The sequence below is a fragment of the Pygocentrus nattereri genome, chromosome 2, assembly GCF_015220715.1.
Source record: "Pygocentrus nattereri isolate fPygNat1 chromosome 2, fPygNat1.pri, whole genome shotgun sequence".
Classification (NCBI taxonomy): domain Eukaryota; kingdom Metazoa; phylum Chordata; class Actinopteri; order Characiformes; family Serrasalmidae; genus Pygocentrus; species Pygocentrus nattereri.
In genome coordinates, this window is record NC_051212.1 from 821,052 (window position 1) to 842,889 (window position 21,838).

The 21,838-nt window shown below is 39.9% G+C and overlaps 1 protein-coding gene across 3 annotated transcripts in view; it reads left to right on the forward strand.

Annotated features, from left to right (window-relative positions):
- The first annotated feature begins 1,698 nt into the window (after window positions 1-1,698).
- LOC108413598 (NACHT, LRR and PYD domains-containing protein 3-like) overlaps window positions 1,699-21,838 on the forward strand; it is a 38,724-nt gene continuing 18,584 nt past the window's right edge. For 2 of the 3 annotated variants that reach the window (XM_037532181.1, XM_037532189.1), the window contains exons 1-4: window positions 1,699-1,802; window positions 7,375-7,660; window positions 12,119-13,991; window positions 21,535-21,708. In XM_037532181.1, coding sequence (XP_037388078.1) covers window positions 7,384-7,660; window positions 12,119-13,991; window positions 21,535-21,708 — 2,324 coding nt within the window. In that variant the 5' untranslated portion in view covers window positions 1,699-1,802; window positions 7,375-7,383. Of the gene's footprint in view, window positions 1,803-7,341; window positions 7,661-12,118; window positions 13,992-21,534; window positions 21,709-21,838 lie in introns of all 3 variants that reach the window. The other variant, XM_037532185.1, reaches the window with a different exon arrangement.

A 21,838-nucleotide genomic window follows, 5' to 3' on the forward strand; every position in this document is an offset into this window, starting at 1 on the left:
CAAATTAAAACAGTTAATTAGATCAGCTTTTTCAGCCCTAAAGCATCGAAATGAAATCTCTCACGGTGTCGGATCTAAAAGTCATTCCTCTTGTGTTCCTCCTTTACACTGAAGATATTCCTGTACATGCGCTGCTTCTAGAGCCTTAAAGCCTTCCTCCTGAAGTCTGCTGACTGTTCTCCAGTCCTGCTAAAGCTGAGCTTTTGTGGTTGCTGGTCAGAAACCCCAGAACATCCAATCAGCTTCTTCATTTCATATTTTACCTTCTTTACTCTAAAAACATCGTATTATTTATTTGTTTTTTGTATTCTCTAAAAATGTTGACAAGACCACCAGAATATCAGCCCTGTGATTGGTGAGTTCTCTCACATTGAGGGAGAGAGAGAGACTGAGAGAGAGAGACTGAGAGAGAGAGAGAGAGAGAGAGAGAGAGACTGAGAGAGAGAGGCAGAGAGAGAGACTGAGAGGCAGAGAGAGAGACAGAGAGAGAGAGACAGAGAGACTGAGAGAGAGACAGAGAGAGAGAGAGAGAGACAGAGAGAGAGAGAGGCAGAGAGAGAGAGAGAGAGAGACTGAGAGAGAGAGACAGAGAGAGAGAGAGAGAGGCAGAGCGAGAGAGACTGAGAGAGAGAGACAGAGAGAGAGAGAGGCAGAGAGAGAGAGAGAGACAGAGAGAGACTGAGAGAGACAGAGAGGCAGAGAGAGAGACACAGAGAGAGAGACTGAGAGAGAGACAGAGAGAGAGAGAGAGACAGAGAGAGAGAGACAGAGAGGCAGAGAGAGAACAGAGAACTCTCTGGAACAGAGTTATGTTTATATATTGCCAATCTTCTGAATCCAGTGAAGCACAGTGTGATCTTCCTCACTCAGACTGCTGGAAGAGACTCCAGTAGACTCTCTCTTGCTGTCTTCAAGCACAGACTGAAGACACGCCTCTTTATACAGCACTTAGTTGATCATTAATCTGAGTACTTATTGAAATGTTTGTGCACTTTTACCGAGCATGAACTTCGTCTCCGTGTTGAACAGTATAAACTCTCACTGTGATGCAACGCACATGCAGAACGGACTTTCCGATAGGGAATGTAATCGGATGCAGGAGTTTACACGGATATTATTCTTCTATGTAATGTATTATTTACAGGATTACCCACCTCGATCAATAGGATAGGAACTGTAATCCATGCGGTGAAGTTGTGCGACCAATAAAATAAATAAATAAATAAATGAATAAAAATGAGGAGGGTGCTGCCAAATGTGCAACAACGAATGCTCATCCACAGCCCCTGACCTTGGACAGTGACTGAATAATCGGACATTAACTAGCAAACGATATTTTGTCAGCGTCACGTTTGAGTCACTAAGGTTACTCATACTTTTACATATGGCTGTATAACTTTGCTTGTTTTGTGTTTGCATTGTGTGTCCGTTACTCTGAGCCTTCATGTTTCCCCTCATGTATAACCACGTAAGAATTTGACATTAAATGCAAACGTGAAAGTAAAACTGCAGCGTAATGTAAACTTGTTTTGTGCTTCTGTTTTTCTAGTTTTCTGTTTATTTATTAATGTGGGCCGGAATTGGAGTGAGAATGTGAAAAGAGTCTTCACTGAAAACTCAGTCTGGATCTTGATCCCACTGTACAGACTGAGGCGTGTTCTATGCTGAGAACCTGATTCGGGAGTTTCTATTTACTGTGGCACTTCCTGAATGTAACCCGAGAGCACAGTAGAGCGGCAGCGAAGAAGAAGGAGGAGGAGGAGGAAGGGGAAATCACACAGTAACAGAGACTTTACTCCACGGTAAGTTATAATAAACTCACACACACAGATCTGAAGTGTAGATTAAAGAAAACTCGTGTTTTACTGTTTATAACTGAACTGAGTGGAGGATTAAAGCTCTAGTAGAAGTGAATGTCCAGTGTAGAAGGACCTCAGAGGTTAACCTGAAGTTACACAATAGAATTTAAAGCTTGAACACTAAACTTCCTAGGGTTCCTACTGCCAGTCCTGGTGACTCCTTGTCTTCATTATCTACTCAATACACACCTGAATCAGCCAAGAAGACACCAGCCACGTTTACACACAGCCTGATAATCTGGTAATAATACGACTAACAGCTCCATCGGAATAGAATACGTCCATGTAAACACCTCAGTCGGAATAGACTAATCCGATTAGGCCAATACAGTTTCGGTCCGATTGACCGAGGTGGGTAATCCTGTAAATGATCCGTTAAATAGAAGAATAATAGCCGCGTAAACGCCTGAATCCGATTACACTCCAACCAGAAGGTGGAGGAGCATTCTGCGCATGCGCGTCACAGCGAAAGGATTACTTGTAGTGGGCAGGTAAACGAAGATTTTCATCAGATTGGTTAGAGTGAGATAAACACCTCAGTCTGAACCTGTAATCCCACTGTTTTCAGTCAGCCTGGCAAAAATCTTTGCATGTAAACAGCCAGTGACTAATTAGCTTATGAGTTAAATCAGGGGAGCTTGATATGACAAAGCACAAAAATGAGCGCGGTGTTGGGTCACCAGGGCCAGGGTTGGGAAGCCTGTAGTTGGGTTCCCGTGTGCATAACATGCCCTTCTTTTCCACGTGGAGATGAACGCCTGTAAAAGCTGCCATGTTAAAATGAGACACTGAAAGTCTTTCTTATGTAAGTTTCATTATAAATTACTCACTAAAGCTGTACTTCACTAGAGAGCAGCTGATTAATCAATATGTCTGATTACAGTTTCAGCACAGAGCTTTATTACTGATTTATTAATTAAACTGAACTAATGACGGTTGAGTTAAAGCTGTAGTTCAGAAAAATCTACACTAGTTTCTCCATTCTCTTAAATGTCAATGTCAGGCGTAGCTGTGAAAACCTGCTTGTGTGTTTCCAGTAAAAAATGTAGGAGCTCATCTACTCTGGATTTTACGGTAAACTGTTTAACAGAGAAAAATGCTGCTCGAGCTTTGAGTTCAGGTGTTGAGGAATCTAGAAGATCTGGGTTTCTGAGCTCTAACACTCCAAACACAACCTGCCTGAACAAAAACCAGCACAGAAACCAAGAAATGTGGATTTGATTGATGAACAGTTTCTGTACAAAACCCACTGCTGATCAATACCTGATCAATATAAGCTCCAGTGATCAGATTGAGTATGGGGTGTTCTGGTTGCTGTAGTTTCTGCTCTGCTGAAATCCAGACTCTCTCCTTGTGTGAACTGAATACTTGGCCAACAAAACTGAGTCTGACTCTGAGGTAGAAGAGTCGTGCTGATCTTGTGTGACTGTTTTGCTGTCTGGTGCCGACCAGAGGAGGACAGGTTCTTCTGAGTATTGGTTCATCTTCTGGATTCTTCTTCTTGATCTGAGGGAGATGTTCTTGCCTCTGTTGCCCTCAGCGATGCTTGTTTGGTGCTCAGACCTGAATTTAAGTTCACTGTAAAAATAAAGTACAATAATAAGACTCAATATAAATTCTCCATAACATCAGATGCACAACACCTACGTTTAAAAGCTGTAAATTAATATTCAATCAAGATTCATTAAGAACGGCTTCCTCTTACTCAAAGCATTGATCGTATGTGTAAATTTCCACTGTAGGAACAACAGGTTCAGAATTCAGATTCAAGTCAAACAAACTGCACTTTATTACTGAAGATTTCCTGCACAGGTACTCATGACTCACATGCACATGCATGTTTTTGTGCAAACTTGTATAAACACTAAGTTTAGGAAATTAAGTAAAGTCAGTGAAGGTGAGTCCTAAACAACTCGGTCTGCATTCATCAGGTAATTTAAGGCCACAACACTGAATAATGGTGTCATGATTGGCCCCTCCCAGCGATGTTCATGTGCTCGGGTTGTGGTTACTTCCCGGTCGTCCACGAGCTTCTTTGCCTCTTTTCTGTCCTGCCCCCTTGTTTCGTGGCTCTGCCCCTGATTGTTTCCACCTGTTTCTCACCTGTTGCTCATCATCCCTGTGTTATATAAGCCCCGTGTTTGCCCTGGTCTGTGTTGGTCTGTGTTGGATGTATTGTTTGATTGCGCTGTTTGTACATTTGATTTATTTGAAGAGTTTGGTGTTTTTCCCTGCGTGCATTTGAGTTATGTCTGACTCTCCACATCACAGTCTTGGATAGTTAAACCTGGACCATTTCGACCATGACCCTGGATTTGCCCAAAATGAATCTCGCTTATCTCGGCACGTTAGCAGTGCATGGCTGTGTATTAATGTTTTATTAGTTTACCTTTTAAAATAAAACACAACATCTATGGTACACAGATAACCATGACCGGCATACTGGATACACAACATTAGTGCACTACACATGATAAGAGTTTTAAACATGCTATTGAACGGAATTGGAAATTATATTTGAGTGTGTGTGTGTGTGTGTGTGTGTGGGTGTGTGTTTTATATAATTTCACAACCCTAGAGATGGTTGAGCGTGAAAATCCCAGCAGATCAGCAGTTTCTGAAATACTCAGACCAGCCCGTCTGGCACCAACAACCACGCCACATTCAAAGTCCCTTAAATCCCCTTTCTTCCCCGTTCTGATGCTCGATCTGCACTTCAGCAAGTCGACTTGACCACCTCTACATGCCTGAATGCAGTGAGCTGTGGCCGTGTGATTGCTTGATTAGTTATTTGTGTTAACAAGCAACTGAACAGGTATTTTATTACCTAAATAAAGTGGCAGGTAGAGTGTAAACATGCCTGTTAAAGCTCTGTCCTGAACTGGGATTTTTGTGCTTGTGTAGTTTTGTAAGTTGGTGCATGAAGTCTTTATTTTTATTGATAAATCAGTCACACTGGTTAGTTTCACACTAACATCTTACTAATTTCACACCACCTTGGGTTGAGCTGACCCAGAGCCCGGCTCAAACTGCCAGTGCACTGATTGGCAGTCTGTGGAGTTACCGCTGCGCCACTAGGAAGCACAGGTGACACTTGGAAAAACACCTCAAGGAAAGGGAAATAAAAAGATGGGACAAACAGTGAAAAGGTTTAATGCAGTGTTGTGAAACAAAGGCTGAACTAGAAACGTGAAATAAACGATATAAGGAAACAAAAGACACTTCCACTGTAATGAAGGGAAGGCAGGCTTTATGTTTCTCTTGTTTCTGCTCAGTGGAGCAAACACCTTTTGTATGGCTTGGAGCCGTTTGTACCTCAAGCCTTCTTATGGGTGTGGGGTTTTTAAGTAATTTTAGGGAAATTACTCTCTTTTTATTTTCCAGCCTCTTTTCTTTTTTGTTTAAATTCCCATGTGGGCTGAGTACCGTACCAGTCATCTGTCTACAAAGGTGTAATAAAGGGCTGCTGTTTGCCACGGCCTTAAGTCCACAGGTATGTCAGTTTGGACCTAATCAGCCTGAGGGCTTCTGGGAAGCCCTCTGCTGGTGGCGCAAAATGGACCCTTATGTTTAGATGTTTCATTTCAAATGTTAGACGAGTCTCACTGATCTGGAGCTGTGAATATCAGCTTCACGTTCAGAGTTAAAACCAGGTCATAATTAGAGCTGGAAGTAAAAGCACAACATGCAGCAGTGTTGGCGTTTTTAGCTTTCTTATCTTAACTGTCTGTGAGGTACCAATACTGACACCTGCTGGGGAGGTGTAAATATTAACTAATAAGCTTAACTTAAGGTTTCAGACTAAACAGCAAGGAGTGCACAGCTGAACAAGATTGAGTTTCTCCAGCTCTGATGTGCAACAATAACAAATACAACACAAAGGCAAATGATCATACTAGACAGCATAGACAGATGTAAATAAACGTATAGGAAAAAATCATTGTGTTGATTTAGTAATCCATAAACCACAAACACTTAGTAAACACAGCTGGCTGTAGCATCACTGGCCCAAATGGTGGAACTAACTTCCTTCTGAACCCCAGTCTACAGCGTAGAAGGCAGAGGTGTTAACCACTACACTAACCAACCACTATAACACATCGTGAAGCATCTGAATAAAGTAAATTAAATATCTTGTATATTTTGTTGACATATTATTATATTAAGTTGATGTATTACTGGTACGATATATGAAGTAGACTTAAAATGTTACTTACATTACGAAAAACCTAACCTTATCCAACAACTAATCCAACAACAACCTGGCCCTAATCCTACCCCTCATCCTGGCCCTAATCCAACAACTAACTCTCATCCTGGCACTAATCCTATATCTCATCCTGGCTCTAATCCTAACTCTCCTCCTGGCCCTAATCCAACAAACTCTCATCCTGGCCCTAATCCTAACTCTCCTCCTGGCCCTAATCCAACAAACTCTCATCCTGGCCCTAATCCTATCCCTCATCCTGGCTCTAATCCTAACTCTCATCCTGGCCCTTATCCTAACTCTCATCCTGGCCTTAATCCTAACTCTCATCCTGGCCCTAATCCTAACCCTCATCCTGGCCCTAATCCAACAACTAACCCTTTTCCTGGCCCTAATCCTAACTCTCATCCTGGCCCTAATCCTAATGCTCAACCTGGCCCTAATCCAACATCTAACTCTCATCCTGGCCCTAATCCTAACTCTCATCCTGGCCCTAATCCAACAGCTAAATCTCATCCTGGCCCTAATCCAACAACTAACTCTCATCCTGGCTCTAATCCAACAACTAACTCTCATCCTGGCCCTAATCCTAACCCTCATCCTGGCCCTAAACCTAACCCTCATCCTGGCCCTGAGCCTATCCCTCATCCTGGCCCTAATCCTATCCCTCATCCTGGCCCTAATCCCACCCCTTACTCTGGCCCTAATCCTACTCCGAACCTTAACCCAAACCCTAATCCAGTGAAGCTCCGGATTCAGGATGTGTGTATCAGCTTGTTGAGGATGTTGATGGTTCCTGTTTCATGTACATCTACAGATCTGAACTTGGTCTCCAAATAAAGTGAAAAAGCTCCCGATCACCTCCTGAATGCTCACTGAGACACTCCACTGACAACATCACTGATACGTTGTTGATGTTACTCAGAACCTGTTGAGTGTTTATTTCGTTTAAAAATGACCAGTAAATGTCAGCAAGTTCTCTTTTTCTCATGAAGAATGTTTGAACATTACAGTTGATGATAATATTTAGAATGAAAATATTTAATATATATTTTATATATAATATTTTTATATATATTTATAATATATATATTAAAAATGAAATATTTCACCTGTTATAGTTTAAACTTGATGTAGTTTGACTTTACCCTTCTAAACTGACTAATAAAAATCCTTGTGTGTGGTGATTGGAGATGATAACGCTTCAACATATCAAAGCAGAAACTCTGCTGTGTCTTAATTCATGAAGCTGAATTTCTGGACTTTATTTTCCAGAATCCTCAATTCTTTTGCATTCGTTGTGCCCAGTGATGCAAGATGGAGAACATTCGACGTCAGTTACTGGACATTCTAGAAGAGCTGCTGTCAGACGATCTGAAGAAATTCCAGTGGCATCTGACCAACGGTGTGGAAGGTTTCAGACACATTCCGAAGAGTCTGATGGAGAATGTTAACAGATTCAACACTGTGGACACAATGGTGGAGAGATACCCTCAAAATGGAGCTGTAGAGATCACACTTAAAATCCTCAACCAGATGAACCAGAACGAGCTGGCTGAGAAACTAAGGACCAACCTCAGAGAAAGTAATGCAGGTAAAACCATGTTCACTGTATAATATGCTGCTTTAACAAAACTGCACTCCATGCCTGCCTGTCCTAATTTGCATATATATCACGTAACATAACTGCATAATACTACATCCCCCTTTCAGAAATAGAGGCTTCCTAAGAGCTTCTTTTCCTATCTCAGCTTAAGTCCATAAATTATAAGGGTTCTACTGTTTTGAAAGTCAAAGGTCAATATAAACTACTTTTTTTCTGTTGACACCTTTTTTCTTAGAAAGTTGGAGTAGACTAAGCACCTGTTGACTGAGTTTACGGATTATTCTGCCTCACTTCTCACGCAGTTTTTCCACCTGCTGCAAAGTCTTCCAGGTGCTTTGGAGGCGCCGTTCTCTTCCTGGGTATCTTTACCTGTCAGTATTTAGCTGACTGGGACTGACTGGAATAGGAGTTGAGATCTTCCCTCCAATGAACAATTCTGCAGGGCTGTGGTCATTTGCTAGAGGAACTGAGTGATACACCATCAGTGAAAGGCACTGACCATGGCTTTCTCAAGAAGGCTTCCGCCTCGTCATTGCTTTGTGGAAACCATGGGCTAGAAGTGTAATGCTGGTAAAGTCCCATTCCAAAGCAAACTTTCTGAAGCGCTCAGATGTGAACTGTGGGCCATTGTCCGTGCAGACAGCAGCAATCCCATGCTGTGCAAAGACAGCTTTGAAGTGTTCAATTACTGCTTCTGAGGAAGTTGAGGTAAACTGGTGTTCAGGGTGACGGTGGAGAACATATGACTACCCAATCCCACAGACCGGGGTCTGTTTGTCAGGAAGTCCAAGACCCAGTTACACAGGGGGTTGGTGACTCCCAGATCACTGGGTGGTGGAGGGTGGACAGCCTTGTGTGCGTCTGCAGTGCTCGTGTAGACGTGATCCAGAGTTTTATCTCCTCAGGTTGGGCAGGAGACATTCTGGTGGAACTCTGGCAGCACAGATTGCACATTAGATTGAATTGAAGTGCAGTTTGTTGTTTGCCGACAGCTGCACTTAGCTCTTTCATAGCTAGCTTAGCATTAATATTAGGACAGACACAGGCTGCAGTAACAACATTAACAATAATGGTAACAATAACAATACAGTAATAATAATGGTAATGTAATGATTACAGTAATGGTAACAATAACAATACAGTAATAATAATGGTAATGTAATGATTACAATAATGGTAACAATAACAATACAATAATAATAATGGTAATGTAATGATTACAATAATGGTAACAATAACAATACAGTAATAATAATGGTAATGTAATGATTACAGTAATGGTAACAATAACAATACAGTAATAATAATGGTAATGTAATGATTACAATAATGGTAACAATAACAATACAGTAATAATAATGGTAATGTAATGATTACATTAATGGTAACAATAACAATACAGTAATAATAATGGTAATGTAATGATAACAGTAATGGTAACAATAACAATACAGTAATAATAATGGTAATGTAATGATTACAGTAATGGTAACAATGACAATACAGTAATAATAATGGTAATGTAATGATTACAATAATGGTAACAATAACAATACAGTAATAATAATGGTAATGTAATGATTACAATAATGGTAACAATAACAATACCGTAATAATAATGGTAATGTAATGATTACAGTAATGGTAACAATAACAATACAGTAATAATAATGGTACTGTAATGATAACAGTAATGGTAACAATAACGGGTAACAGAATTCTGCTAAATCGGATATCTCAGATAAACCGGGTTCAGCATATATTGAACAACTGCTTGACTGCACTCCATGCCTAAGGAAGGTAAGATGGTGTTCAGGGTGAGGGTGGAATCCCACAGGCTGGGGTCTGTTTGTCAAGAAGTCCAAGACCCAATTACACAGGGGGTAATAGAGGAGTAAATGATTAACACACAGCAAAGCTGATAACGGCTCATAATAAAGGTAGATCATATACATCCCCATTTACTAAAAAACTTGGGATACTGAGCAAAATGTAAATAAAAGCAAAATTCTATGCAAATCATTTGAACCCTGTATTTCATTAATAAAACTCAATAGACAGTAAATCAGATGTCAAAACTGAGAAATTTGATTGTTCTATGAAAAGTATTTGCCCATTTTGAATTTAATGGCAACAACATGTTCTAAAAAAGTTGGGACGGGGGCCAGTTTAACACTGTGTTTCATCACCTCTGCTTTAACAGCGCTCTGTAAGCATTTGGGAACTGAGGAGACGCTGCTGCAGTTTAGAAAGAGAAATATTTTCCCATTGTTGCTTTGCATAAAATTTGAGCTGCCCATTAGTTTCAGGGTTTCCTTTGTCAAATTTTTCATTTTATAATGCACCAAATGTTCTCAGTGATGAGCGGTCTGGACTGCAGGCAGGTCAGTTTAGCACCCGGACTCTTTTAATACGGAGCAGTGCTGCTGTAATACATGCAGAATGTGGTTTTACATCGACTTCCTGAAATAATCAAGGCCTTCCCTGAAAAAGACGTCATCTGGACGGCAGCAGATGTTGATAAAACATGTTTATATCTTCTTCTTCTTCTTCTTCTTTCGGCTGCTCCCTTTAGGGGTCGCCACAGTGGATCATCTGCCTCCATCTTGCCCTATCCACTGCCTCCTCTACTTTCACACCAACCATCTCCATGTCCACCTTCACTACATCCATAAACCTTCTCTGAGGTCTACCTCTTCTCCTTCTACCCAGCAACTCCATCTCCAACATTCTTTGCCCAATATATCCACTATTCCTCCTCAACACATGTCCAAACCATCTCAACCTGGCCTCTCTGGCTTTATCTCCAGACTGCTCCACCTTCACTGTCCCTCTGATCTGCTCATTTCTAATCTTGCCCATCCTTGTCACTCCCAACGAAAATCTCAGCATCTTCATCTCCGCCACCTCCAGCTCAGCCTCATGTCTTTTAGACAGAGCCACAGTCTCCAAACCAAACATCATAGCAGGACGCACTGCTGTCTTGTAAACCTTCCCTTTCACTCTCGCTGCTATCCTTCTGTCACGCATCAGCCCTGACACCTGTCTCCACCCACTCCATCCTGCCTGCACACTCTTCTTCTCCTCTTTTCTACACTAAAAACATGTTTATATCATTCAGCTTTAATGGGTCCTTCACAGATGAGCAGGTCACCCAGGCCATGTGCACTAATGCCCCCTAAACCATCATGAATTCTGGCTTTAGAACTGAGCACCGATAACAAGCTGAGTGGTCTTCAGCCTGGAGGACACAGTGTCCATGATTTCCGAAGAGAATTTCAAATGTTCATCCGTCGGACCGCCAGACACGTCCACTTCCCCTCAGGTCATTTTAAATGAGCTCAGGCCCAGAGAAGGTGGCAGCATTTCTGGATCCTCTTTAAATATGATTTCTTATTTTCATTGAAGAGTGTTAATTAACATTTTTAGATGCAGCGCCAAACTGTGTTCAGGTTTTTGGTCTTGTTTCTTACATACTAAGATTTCTCCAGATACTCTAGATCGTGCAGTCTTTCACAGAGCGGTGACCCCTCCTCATCTTTACTTCAGAAAGACTCTCTGAGATGCTCTTTATACCCAGTCATGTTACTGACCTGTTACCAATTAACCACCAGGTGTTTTTTTAAGCAGTACACAGCATTACCAGCCTTTTGTTGCCTTTGTCCCAACTTGCTTTGAATTTGTTGCTGCAAAACATTAAAAAAAAAAAAAAGAATTTGTCACTTTCAACATATGATATGTTGTCTTTAAAGCATTTTCAATAATATACAGGGTTTAAATTATCTGCACCTCATTGAATTTTGTTTTTATTTACATGTTGCACAGCACCCAACTTTTTTAGAGGTTGTATGAGGAACGTACAAAAAAAGAAATGCAAATGAATTGGATTTATTATGGGGTGCCCATATACCATCAGATTGTTCAAAGAAAATGGCCATTCAAAAGCAAAATAAAAAAGGCAAATAATAATGAGAGCTCTTGAATAAAATGAGTTCCGAAAACAAAATTGGCCCCACAGCTACTCTGGTAGTGAATGTATGTTTGTGCTTATCTGTATCCTGTTAGGATGAACAGCTCAGGGTCTGAAGTTTCAAAGCTCTGGCTGCTTGGCTGAAGTTCGTTTTATACATGGAGTGATGTTCCAGGATCCAGAGGGACTGACTCACCATCAAAGCTGAACTATACAGATAATCAGTCTTACTTTACAGTACAATGTAAAATATTGTATAAACATTCCCAATTTCACAACTGCAAGCACTCAGACTAGACCTAGGAAAATCCACTTATAATATATTTAGGCTCTAATATTTAGGTTTTGTGTTTGTCATCGACACACTGTACAAGTTAAAACTACTGGAAGACGAGCAGGAAACGGCAGTGTTATTATCTCTAATTATCTGTGATGTGGGATCTTTTATAACGTGAGGCTTTATTTCTATTCTGCAGATGCACAGAGACGAGCAGAGAATCAGTACCTCAAATCAAAAATCAAAGAGAAATACGCAACGTTATATGAGGGAACCGCAGCAAAAGGGAAGCACAATCTTCTGAATGACATCTACACTGAGCTGTATATTGTGGAGGACTGGACAGGAGGAGTGAACACGGATCATGAGGTGGTTCAAATTGAAGCCAGACCAGCAAGACATGCTGCCACAGATGCTGCAATCAAGTTCAGTGAGGTTTTCAGTGGAAGCCAACATGTTAAAAAAGTGCTGACACTGGGAATAGCTGGAATTGGGAAAACAGTCTCTGTTCAGAAGTTTGCTGTAGACTGGGCTGAAGGAAAATCCAATGCAGATATCGATTTTGTCTTTATTATTCCTTTCCGAGAGCTGAATCTTCTGAAAGATAAAGAATACAGCCTTCCTGAACTACTTCATCACGTCTACCCAGAGCAGCAACCCTTAAACGAAACTGGGCTTTTTGATGGTGAATGTAAGTGTGTTTTCATCTTTGATGGACTGGATGAATTCAGAAGTCCACTGAGTTTTGACCAGAAGAAAATATCAGCAGTAACAGAGAAGGCAAGTGTTAATGTGCTGGTAACAAGCCTCATCTCAGGAACCCTGTTTCCATCTGCTCGTGTCTGGATCACCTCCAGGCCTGCAGCTGCAGATCAGATCCCCTCAAAGCACATCCACCTGGTGACTGAAGTACAAGGATTTGTCACTGACCAGCAGAAGGAGGAATACTTCAGGAAGAGAATCGGTGACCAGGATGAAGCCGATGAAATGATCTTGCTCATTAAACAGTCAAAGACCCTCTACATCATGTGCTACATACCGGTCTTCTGTTGGATCACATACACAGTTCTTCAGCACATCATGAAAAATCGCAATGCAGAAGAACTTAAATCATTAACACAAATGTACGCACACTTTCTGACCATTCAGATGGAAACAAAGAGGGAAAGGGATAATCAAACTCCTCAGAAAGATACAAAGAACTTGCTGCAGTCCAACAAAACCATTCTTCTGAAACTGGCTGAACTGGCATTCAAACAGCTGATGAAGGGCAATGTGATGTTCTATGAAGAGAACCTGAGAGAGAGCAGCATTGATGTCACTGAGGCCTCTGTATATTCTGGGATTTTCACTGGGTTCTTTAAAGAGGAAACTCCATTTCAGCAGAGGAAGGTCTACAGCTTTGTTCATCTGAGCTTTCAGGAGTTCCTGGCTGCTGTTTATGTGTTTCACTGCTACGAAAAGAAGAACATGGAGGAACTGGAGATTTTTAAACCATGGTACAGTGAATGGTCTGAGAGCGAGGGGTCTGAGGATGATCCACTGGAGTTTACAGACCACCTGAACAGCAAGGGGTCTGAGGATGATCCACTGATTAAGCTGCTGATGGGAGCCGTGGATAAAGCTGTAGAGAGTGAGAATGGACACCTGGATCTTTTCCTCCGTTTCCTGCTGGGCATCTCACTGGAGTCCAATCAGAGATGCCTACAGGGTCTACTGACTCCCACACAGAGCAGATCAGAGAAAATCACAAAGTACATCAAGAGTTTAATCAGAAGAGGTCATTATCACATCCTCACTGAGAAATTCCTCATCTCCACAGAGAGATCCATCAATCTGTTCCTCTGTCTGTCTGAGATGAATGACCAGTCTCTCTCCAGAGAGATTCAGGGGCATCTAAACTCAGCTAAACACTCAGGAGTAAATCTCTCTCCTGGACAGTGTTCAGCACTAGCCTATATGCTCCTCAGCTCAAGGGAGGTGCTGGATGAGCTGGACTTGAAGAAGTACAGCATATTAGAGGAGGGTTATAGGAGACTGATCCCAGCTCTGACTATCTGTAGGAAAGCTCGGTGAGTGTTTATCTACATTAATACAACGTTCATTAATATTTAATAACTGATGAATAATTGACCTCATATCAGTTACAAATCTACAAATCAGTGTTCAGTTGTTTAGTATTTAGAGTATAAACCTTGCAGCTTCGCCTTCTGAGTTCTCAGTTAGAGACTGTGGCTCAGTGTTTCAAATAAAGTGGCCAGTGTGTATAATCTGTGTTATAGTATTATGTGAAAGATCAAAGGTCTGTTTATAGTTAAAGGGAAATTCCACAAAAATTCCCCATTGTTCAGTATGTGAGGTGAAAACAGAGATTTATAGCAGTGCGGTATGAAATGGTTCAGACATCTTTAGTGTCTCATATTTAGACCTCTGTGTTAGAAATCTCCTGCATATTATACAAAGGTCAAAAGGTCAGTGTTCATGAACTTTATCAAATGCCAACTGCTGTTATGACCTCCCATGTCTAGGGAAAATTTAAGGCTGTACATAAAAGAATTGAGCCAGTGCATCCAACTGCCAAGCCGAGACACCATCAACTACAAAACTGAACAATTACCTATATTTATTTCTTTTAACTTGAACAAGTTAAAGGCACCTTCTTGTAAAAGCTAGTAGGTCTAGTTTTAAACTGGTCAAATTGTGTCCTGATTTAGAAAGAAAGAGCTTTACAGCTATTTAGGCAAACTGATACAACAATAACACGAGTTCACAAAAGGTTCAGGGGCTTGGTCTTGTCAGGTGGAGGCTGAAGGTTCAGGGACTTGGTCTGGTTAGGTGGAGGCTGATGGTTCAGGGGTTTGGTCTGGTCAGGTGGACTGAGTACATTGCCCTGGGGGGGGGGGGGGGGGGCTCCAGTGCTCAGTGTGATGATGTTAGATATGCTGCTCCAGATCCAGACTGACTGAGGTCTCTCAGTAAGAAGTGTTCAGGCCCAGCAGTCTCAGCTTTCCAGTGAGATGCTGAGGGATGATTGTGTTGAATGCTGCACTGAAGTCTAAGAACAGCCTCCTAACATAAGTGTCCTTCTCAAGATGAGTGAGAGATAAATGAAGACTGGCTATGGTGTCATCTGTAGAGTGGTTGGACTGATATGCAAACTGCAGAGGGTCCAGTGAAGGAGGCAGCTGGGTCTTGATGTGCCTCTTTATGAGCATCTCAAAGCACTTCATGATGATGGGTGTGAGTGCGACAGGGTGATAATAATAGTAGTAATAATAATAATTATATAATAATAATAATATAATAATAATAATAATAATAAGTTCCTATTGTATAATGCCTTTCACAAACCCAAGGAAGCTTCATCCAGGACAATAGTCATTGAGACCGGCATTGGGACAATGGTAGTGGTTTGGTAGTGGCTTGAAGCTTGCTGGAACAATGGTGCAGCTTAGGGTTATGTTAAAGGTGTCCCTACGAACTCCCGCTATCTGGTCTGAACATTCTCGTTCCACTCTGCCAAGAATGTTGTCTGGTCAAGCTGCCTTCCCTGGTTTAACTCTGCACAGAGTTTTCCTCACATCAGCAGTGGACAGGCACAGTACCTGGTCACTGGGTGGAGGGGTGGTCTTTCTTGCTGCCAGGTTGCACTTCAAACTGTGTGCTAACTAGAAACTAGAAGTCATTCAGTGCATCTGGCAGGGAGGCATCACTGTAGACAGTAGGGAAATGTTTTCCTGTAGCTGAGAGACTGAATGCACTGCCACATGCACTGCGTGTCACCAGTATTCTGGTATTTATCTTAGAGCTACTTATCTCAAGTTAGGATATCTTAAACTAACAAATTAATATTCAATGCTCATTTGTATTACCAAGCAACCATTAAACATGTGAAATGTAAATATGTCCAAATAATGTTAAAAGTGTAAACTGGAATTTTGTGAACTGGAATAATGTGATGCTGCATCAGAGCATTGCTGCTCTGCTGTTGCAGTTTCCATTTCCCAAATATTCTAGCCAGCATGCAAGCGGCACTGACACGGATTCTGTAAAATAATTTTTTTTGTTTACACCTCCCAAAAATCTGAATCAAGCTTCATTGGCCAGGCATGGACACATGGTTACAGGACACGTTTTTGGTTACAGGAGCTCACAGTACACAGTATCAGACAATTTTGATGAATTTTGACTACTAAGACTCTTTTTACACATCTTTCCTGGGCGTAATGATAATTTTGAAGGGGACTGTATATTAAGCCATCTTGTGTAATATCTTGTGGTACTTTCAGAATGAAGACACTCCAAGTCCAATCTAAAACCACGTTTTATTGTTTTAGCAAATGATATTCTTATTTCATGATATGGAAAACTTGTAGTGACAAAATGAGCCAGATTCATAAAACCTGTCAGTAACAGTGCTACACCACAGAAAATGTACAGTACGGTTATATAAGATAACCCTGGAAGTGATTTAGCATGCTACTGTCTTTTAACTCTGGAGTCTTTTGATTGATGTTATAGATAACAGACAATTTAAATCCACATACTAAAAGAACCGAAGAGAATCTCTGCCTGGCTGCCAAAAAAAAAGGAAAATAATATATAAATAATAGTAGATTTTGGTAAAGATAAATGTAACTTTTAATTAAGAAACACAATTAATTCATTAGAAAATGTAGTGTTTTGTATTTAAAAAAATAAATTAAATTATGACATTTTTGTTGAACTTTTGATTGTAAGAATAGTATTTTAAGATTTAAGATTTAATTCATTGATATTACATTTTCATCATAATTGTATATATTACTGTAAACACTAACATTTTTCCTAACATGATTGTTTAACATTTGCTCATTTTAAATAGTATAAATGAAATTTTCGTGCTCAAATTTTAATTACTATGACAGTAAAGTAACGGAAGGATACAGACACTTGTGGTTTAGAAAACAAAATGAGGCTTTAATGTTTGAATAAAAACCCAAGGTCATAGTCAATGTGCAGGCGTAGGTCAAATCCAGGAAAGATAAAAATAACAGGTGGCAAACAGTCCAGGCTAAAAGGCAGGGTCAATAAAAACAGGCAGGAATGTTCATAAATAAGAATTACAAACTAAATAAACCACTCAGTAGATCTATAATAGATGCGATACATCACAACTAAGCTGTGCTGAAGTAGCTTAAATACTAAACTATGACAGTCCATGATAAAACCAACCAGCATGAGGGAAGGTCAGGAGTCAAGTGAGGATTTTGGGAGATGGTGTTAAAGTGACTCTCAGAATCAGAGGTATGCATGAAATGACAGTCATCTCAGGACTTAATGTGTGAAAATACATTTCAGTAAATATTTAATTTTGACATCTGGAATTTGATTTATGTATTACATTAAATATTAAATATTGATGAGATGGTTTCTGCTAGTAAGAAATACATTTTTAGCTGAAAAATATCATGGTACCTGGCGCTACTGAACTGTCGCTCGCTCACAGATAAGGCTGCATTAGTCAATGACCTTATCGACCAGCATCAGTTGGATCTATTCTTTCTAACTGAAACGTGGCAGGTACCGGGTGACTTTTCTTACCTGAATGCTGCTTCTCCCCCTAATTTTAATTATCTGGCCTCACCTAGAAAAACAGGTAGAGGTGGGGGACTGGCGGTTTTATTCAGGGACAATTTTGAATTGACTCTGGGCAACCCACAATATGTTTCCTCTTTTGAAGTCATGGTTCTCAAGGCTCTTCTTAATGATTTACCGTCCCCGAAGAGTTCTCTGACTGAATTTTTGTCAGAATTTGGGGAGATCTTGGCGTTTGCCAGTTCACTCTCCTCTTCCATCATTGTTCTTGGCGATGTTAATATCCACCTTGACTCTAACTCTTCTGCCTCTTCAGAATTCCTGTCATTGATAAGCTGTTTTGATCTAACTCAACACGTTGACTTTCCGACTCATATGAAGGGTCATATTCTGGACATAATCTGTTCTATGGGTGGGATTATTACTAATATAACTGGACATTGTGTTGGTGTGTCTGACCATATACTAATCAATGCCTCTTTCTCTCCACCTGTTCCTAAACCTCACTCAAAATCTGTACTTACTTATCGTAATGTTAAGGCTATTGATTGTCCTTCTCTGTTGGCCTCTCTGGAAACGTTTAATTTTGCCCATCTTAGTTTAATGCAATCCACTGATGATGCTGTATCATTCTATAACTCTACGTGCTTGTCTTGACACCTTGGCACCGATGAAAACTAGATCTGTGCCTTCTACTCATAGATCGCCTTGGTTTACTCCTGCTCTCCGCAATATGAAAACAGCTGGAAGACGTCTAGAACGTCTTTTTAAGAAATCCGGGTTGCAGGTTCTCTATCTAGCTTACACTGATCATCTGGCCTCATACAAAGTAGCACTAAACAATGCTTGTGCATCATACTATGCAGATGTTTTCAGTGCTGCTGGTCCGAATCCCAAGCTTCTGTTTTCAGTGGTAAATAAGCTTCTGCGACCCCCATCAACTCCAAACACTGCCTCAACTGATCTATGTAATGCCTTTCTGAAATTCTACAGTAACAAGGTGTCAACCATCTACAAAGACCTGTTGAATGCCCCTGCTGACTGCCATGGGCCTATCGTTTTCTCTCCAACTCTGTCACTTTCTTTTTCAAATTTCTCTCTGACTGACTCAACTTCTATTGTCAATATTATAGCTAACTCTAAGACTTCATCCTCTCGACTGGACCCTGTTCCTACCCATCTTCTTCAACGCTGTGTCTCCATCTTCTCCGAACCAATATGCCACTTGGTTAATCTTTCACTCACTTCTGGATATGTTCCTGTGTCTTTAAAAACAGCAGCTGTCACACCTATTATTAAGAAACCTGACTCAGATATAACAATTTTGAGCAATTACAGGCCTATTTCAAATCTCCCATTCATCTCTAAAGTTCTAGAAAAGGTCGTGGCTTCCCAGCTGCTTGATTTTTTGAACACTAATGATTTATTTGAAAAATTACAATCTGGTTTTCGTTTGCATCATAACACCGAGACTGCTCTTCTCTGTGTCCTAAATGACCTTCTCCTTTCCGCGGATACAGGTTGCATCTCCATTCTTTTGCTTCTTGATCTCACTGCTGCTTTCGACACAGTAAATCACAATGTTCTTTTAACTAGGCTCACTGAGATTGGTCTCTCTGGAACCGTACTATCCTGGTTCCACTCGTATCTGACTAACAGGCTTCAGTTTATTTCAATTGGGAACCATACGTCTGACACAGTGCCCATTGAATATGGTGTCCCTCAGGGTTCCGTCCTTGGTCCCCTCCTTTTTATAATCTATATTCTCCCCCTCGGTTATATTTTTCGTAGTCACAATTTAACAGCAGTACTGTTTCCCCCACCCCAGTTAAATAGATGTCTTATTGGCCTGAACTCCTGACTTAGGGCAAATTTTCTTTCTTTAAATGCACACAAAACCAAGTTTATAGTTACTGGCTCCAAGTCTTGTGTAATGTGATATGCATTTTGTAAAGCGACCTTGGGTTTTGTGTAAAGGCGCTATATAAGTTCAACTTATTATTATTATTATTTTTAATTTTCAATAAATACACTGTAAATTGAAAAATAGTATTAAAATCAAAAAGTACTTGCAATAAAATAAATTCTCAGCATGTCAAATTACTTTTCACTCATTTGGATAACAAGACTGGTTGTTTAGCATGTTTAGAAAACCTGCCTAGTCTGATGCAGCTTGCAGTGTTTTTTTAGTGTAATTTCATTTAGTTTTATAAACTAATAAAGTACTTTTTTCTTTCTGTTTAGCAGAAAAGTAATTCCTGTTTGTCCTCCTGCCTCTTCACTGCAGGTTTTACCTTTACTGTATTTCAGGCACCGTCTTTAACTAGTCAACTGTTGCACACAGGAATGTCTAGTGAATGTATTAGTTGACTGGTCTGCCTAAACCCTATAGACCATTATTATCTGTGTTGTAATTACACAAAGCCATATTTTAGCTCATTTCAGTCATTCTGTAAGAAATGTTCATAGTGTTGTATTTAAACACAGTTATTATCTACAGTCAAATGTCTGGAACTCTACTATTTACCGATCAAATCAAACATTTTGTGAATTGTTGAACTCTTACACCACTACTGTTTACCTATATATGTGTTTCTGTTTTTCTTTCCATGCAGATTAGATATTTAATATAAGTGTCATGTTTAGAGTTACACAAGTAAACAAATGTAAACACTACAAGTTTTAGAACTGATTGAGCATTAATTTATTCTAGGTGAGCTGTTATGAAGAAAGACATGTGCTGATAGTAAGTTTGCAAGTATTTAAAAAGATTAGGTCTTTAGGAAATTTGAACTGGAATTCACTCTGGAATTTTATTTAAATTAAATTTCAAAAGTTATGCTTATAAAGTATGTTACTGACAGACGATGCACAGCTGCCACACTTCTTAAACTAATTTAAACAATACAAACTCACAGTCTTAAATATCATAAATATTGTAGCATAAGAGATGTAACTACCTACCCATGTAACTATGAGGCAAAACATGTGTTGTTTAGCAAGGTTTTTGCAAGGATACATTGGATACACAATAGATTCATTGTAATTTACAATTTGTAGAAAAACATTTTTATGTCCCATTAGTAATTAATAACAAAATGCTAGTCTGCTAAAAATATTACCAACGTGACTTCTTCCAGTAAGAAGTAGAGCTGGGAACAGAACAAATTACTTGAAAACTATGAAGTACTGAATTAGTAGTTTGTAATTAAATACTACATTTTAATACTAATAAGCAGTCAGTCTTATGGATCCACGAGACAATAGGCATGCTTGTTTAAAAAGTGCTGGTTGGCTGTCTAAATGAAATTCTGCAATCTGTACAGTCTGTCAACATGTCTGTTGGCACCTCACACTCATTGGTGGTTTCAGTTTGTAATAAAAAAAGGGCCAAATAAATACAATTTAACAATATCAATCCCTGGTAAGAAGGCAGTGTGGTTTGAACAATGTTTGCTTCTTCTGACTGTGGCTTTGGATAAAAATACTTGTTACATTTGAACTTGAATTGATTTGGTCTGAAATTGTTTACCATTTTTATTGTTACTGAAATTTTACCACAACATTTTTTTCTATTCTAAGTATTTGTAGCTTTTATTTTTGTTTATCTTTAGCAGAGGATGTCCATTTTGGCACCCAAACAGGTGCTGAACATATATAATTAATATTCATGAGTTTATTGTGATTGGGTTTAATGTAGGGCATGTGCAACAATATTACAGTGGGGTGGACAGACTGTTGAACTAATGACTGGCAAGGTGATTTTATGAATAAATTCCTTACTGCAGTTTTCGTGGTTTGCAGTATGGTGTAAAATGGTGTAAAATTCCTCTGTGTGCAAAACACAGTTGGCTGATGCTTCTGAATTCAATTCAATTCAGTTCAATTCAGTGGTTACTGCTGCATTTTATGAATCTGACCCAGGATTCACAACTAAAGATCAAATCATTGCAAAAAAACTCTTAACTCCTCTGATACTTGATCTCACAACCTCATTTAAACTGTTCCATCTGCTGTGTTTATCATTCCTTTTTGCAGACTAGCTGGCTGTAATCTCAGTAAGGACTCCTATGAAATGCTTTGCTCTGCTCTACAATCAGCAAACTCCCACCTGAAAGAACTAGACCTCAGTAACAATGACCTACAAGATTCAGGAGTGGAGCTGCTCTCTGCTGGACTGAAGAGCTCACAGTGTAAACTGGAGAAACTCAGGTGAATTTTCTGTTAAAAATATTAAGCAAAAATAGCACAGAAAACTGCAACTAGTATTGTTAATTATGATATTTTCATTCTTGTGGTTACAGACTTACCTATCTCTGAATTTAACCCAGTAACAAGATAT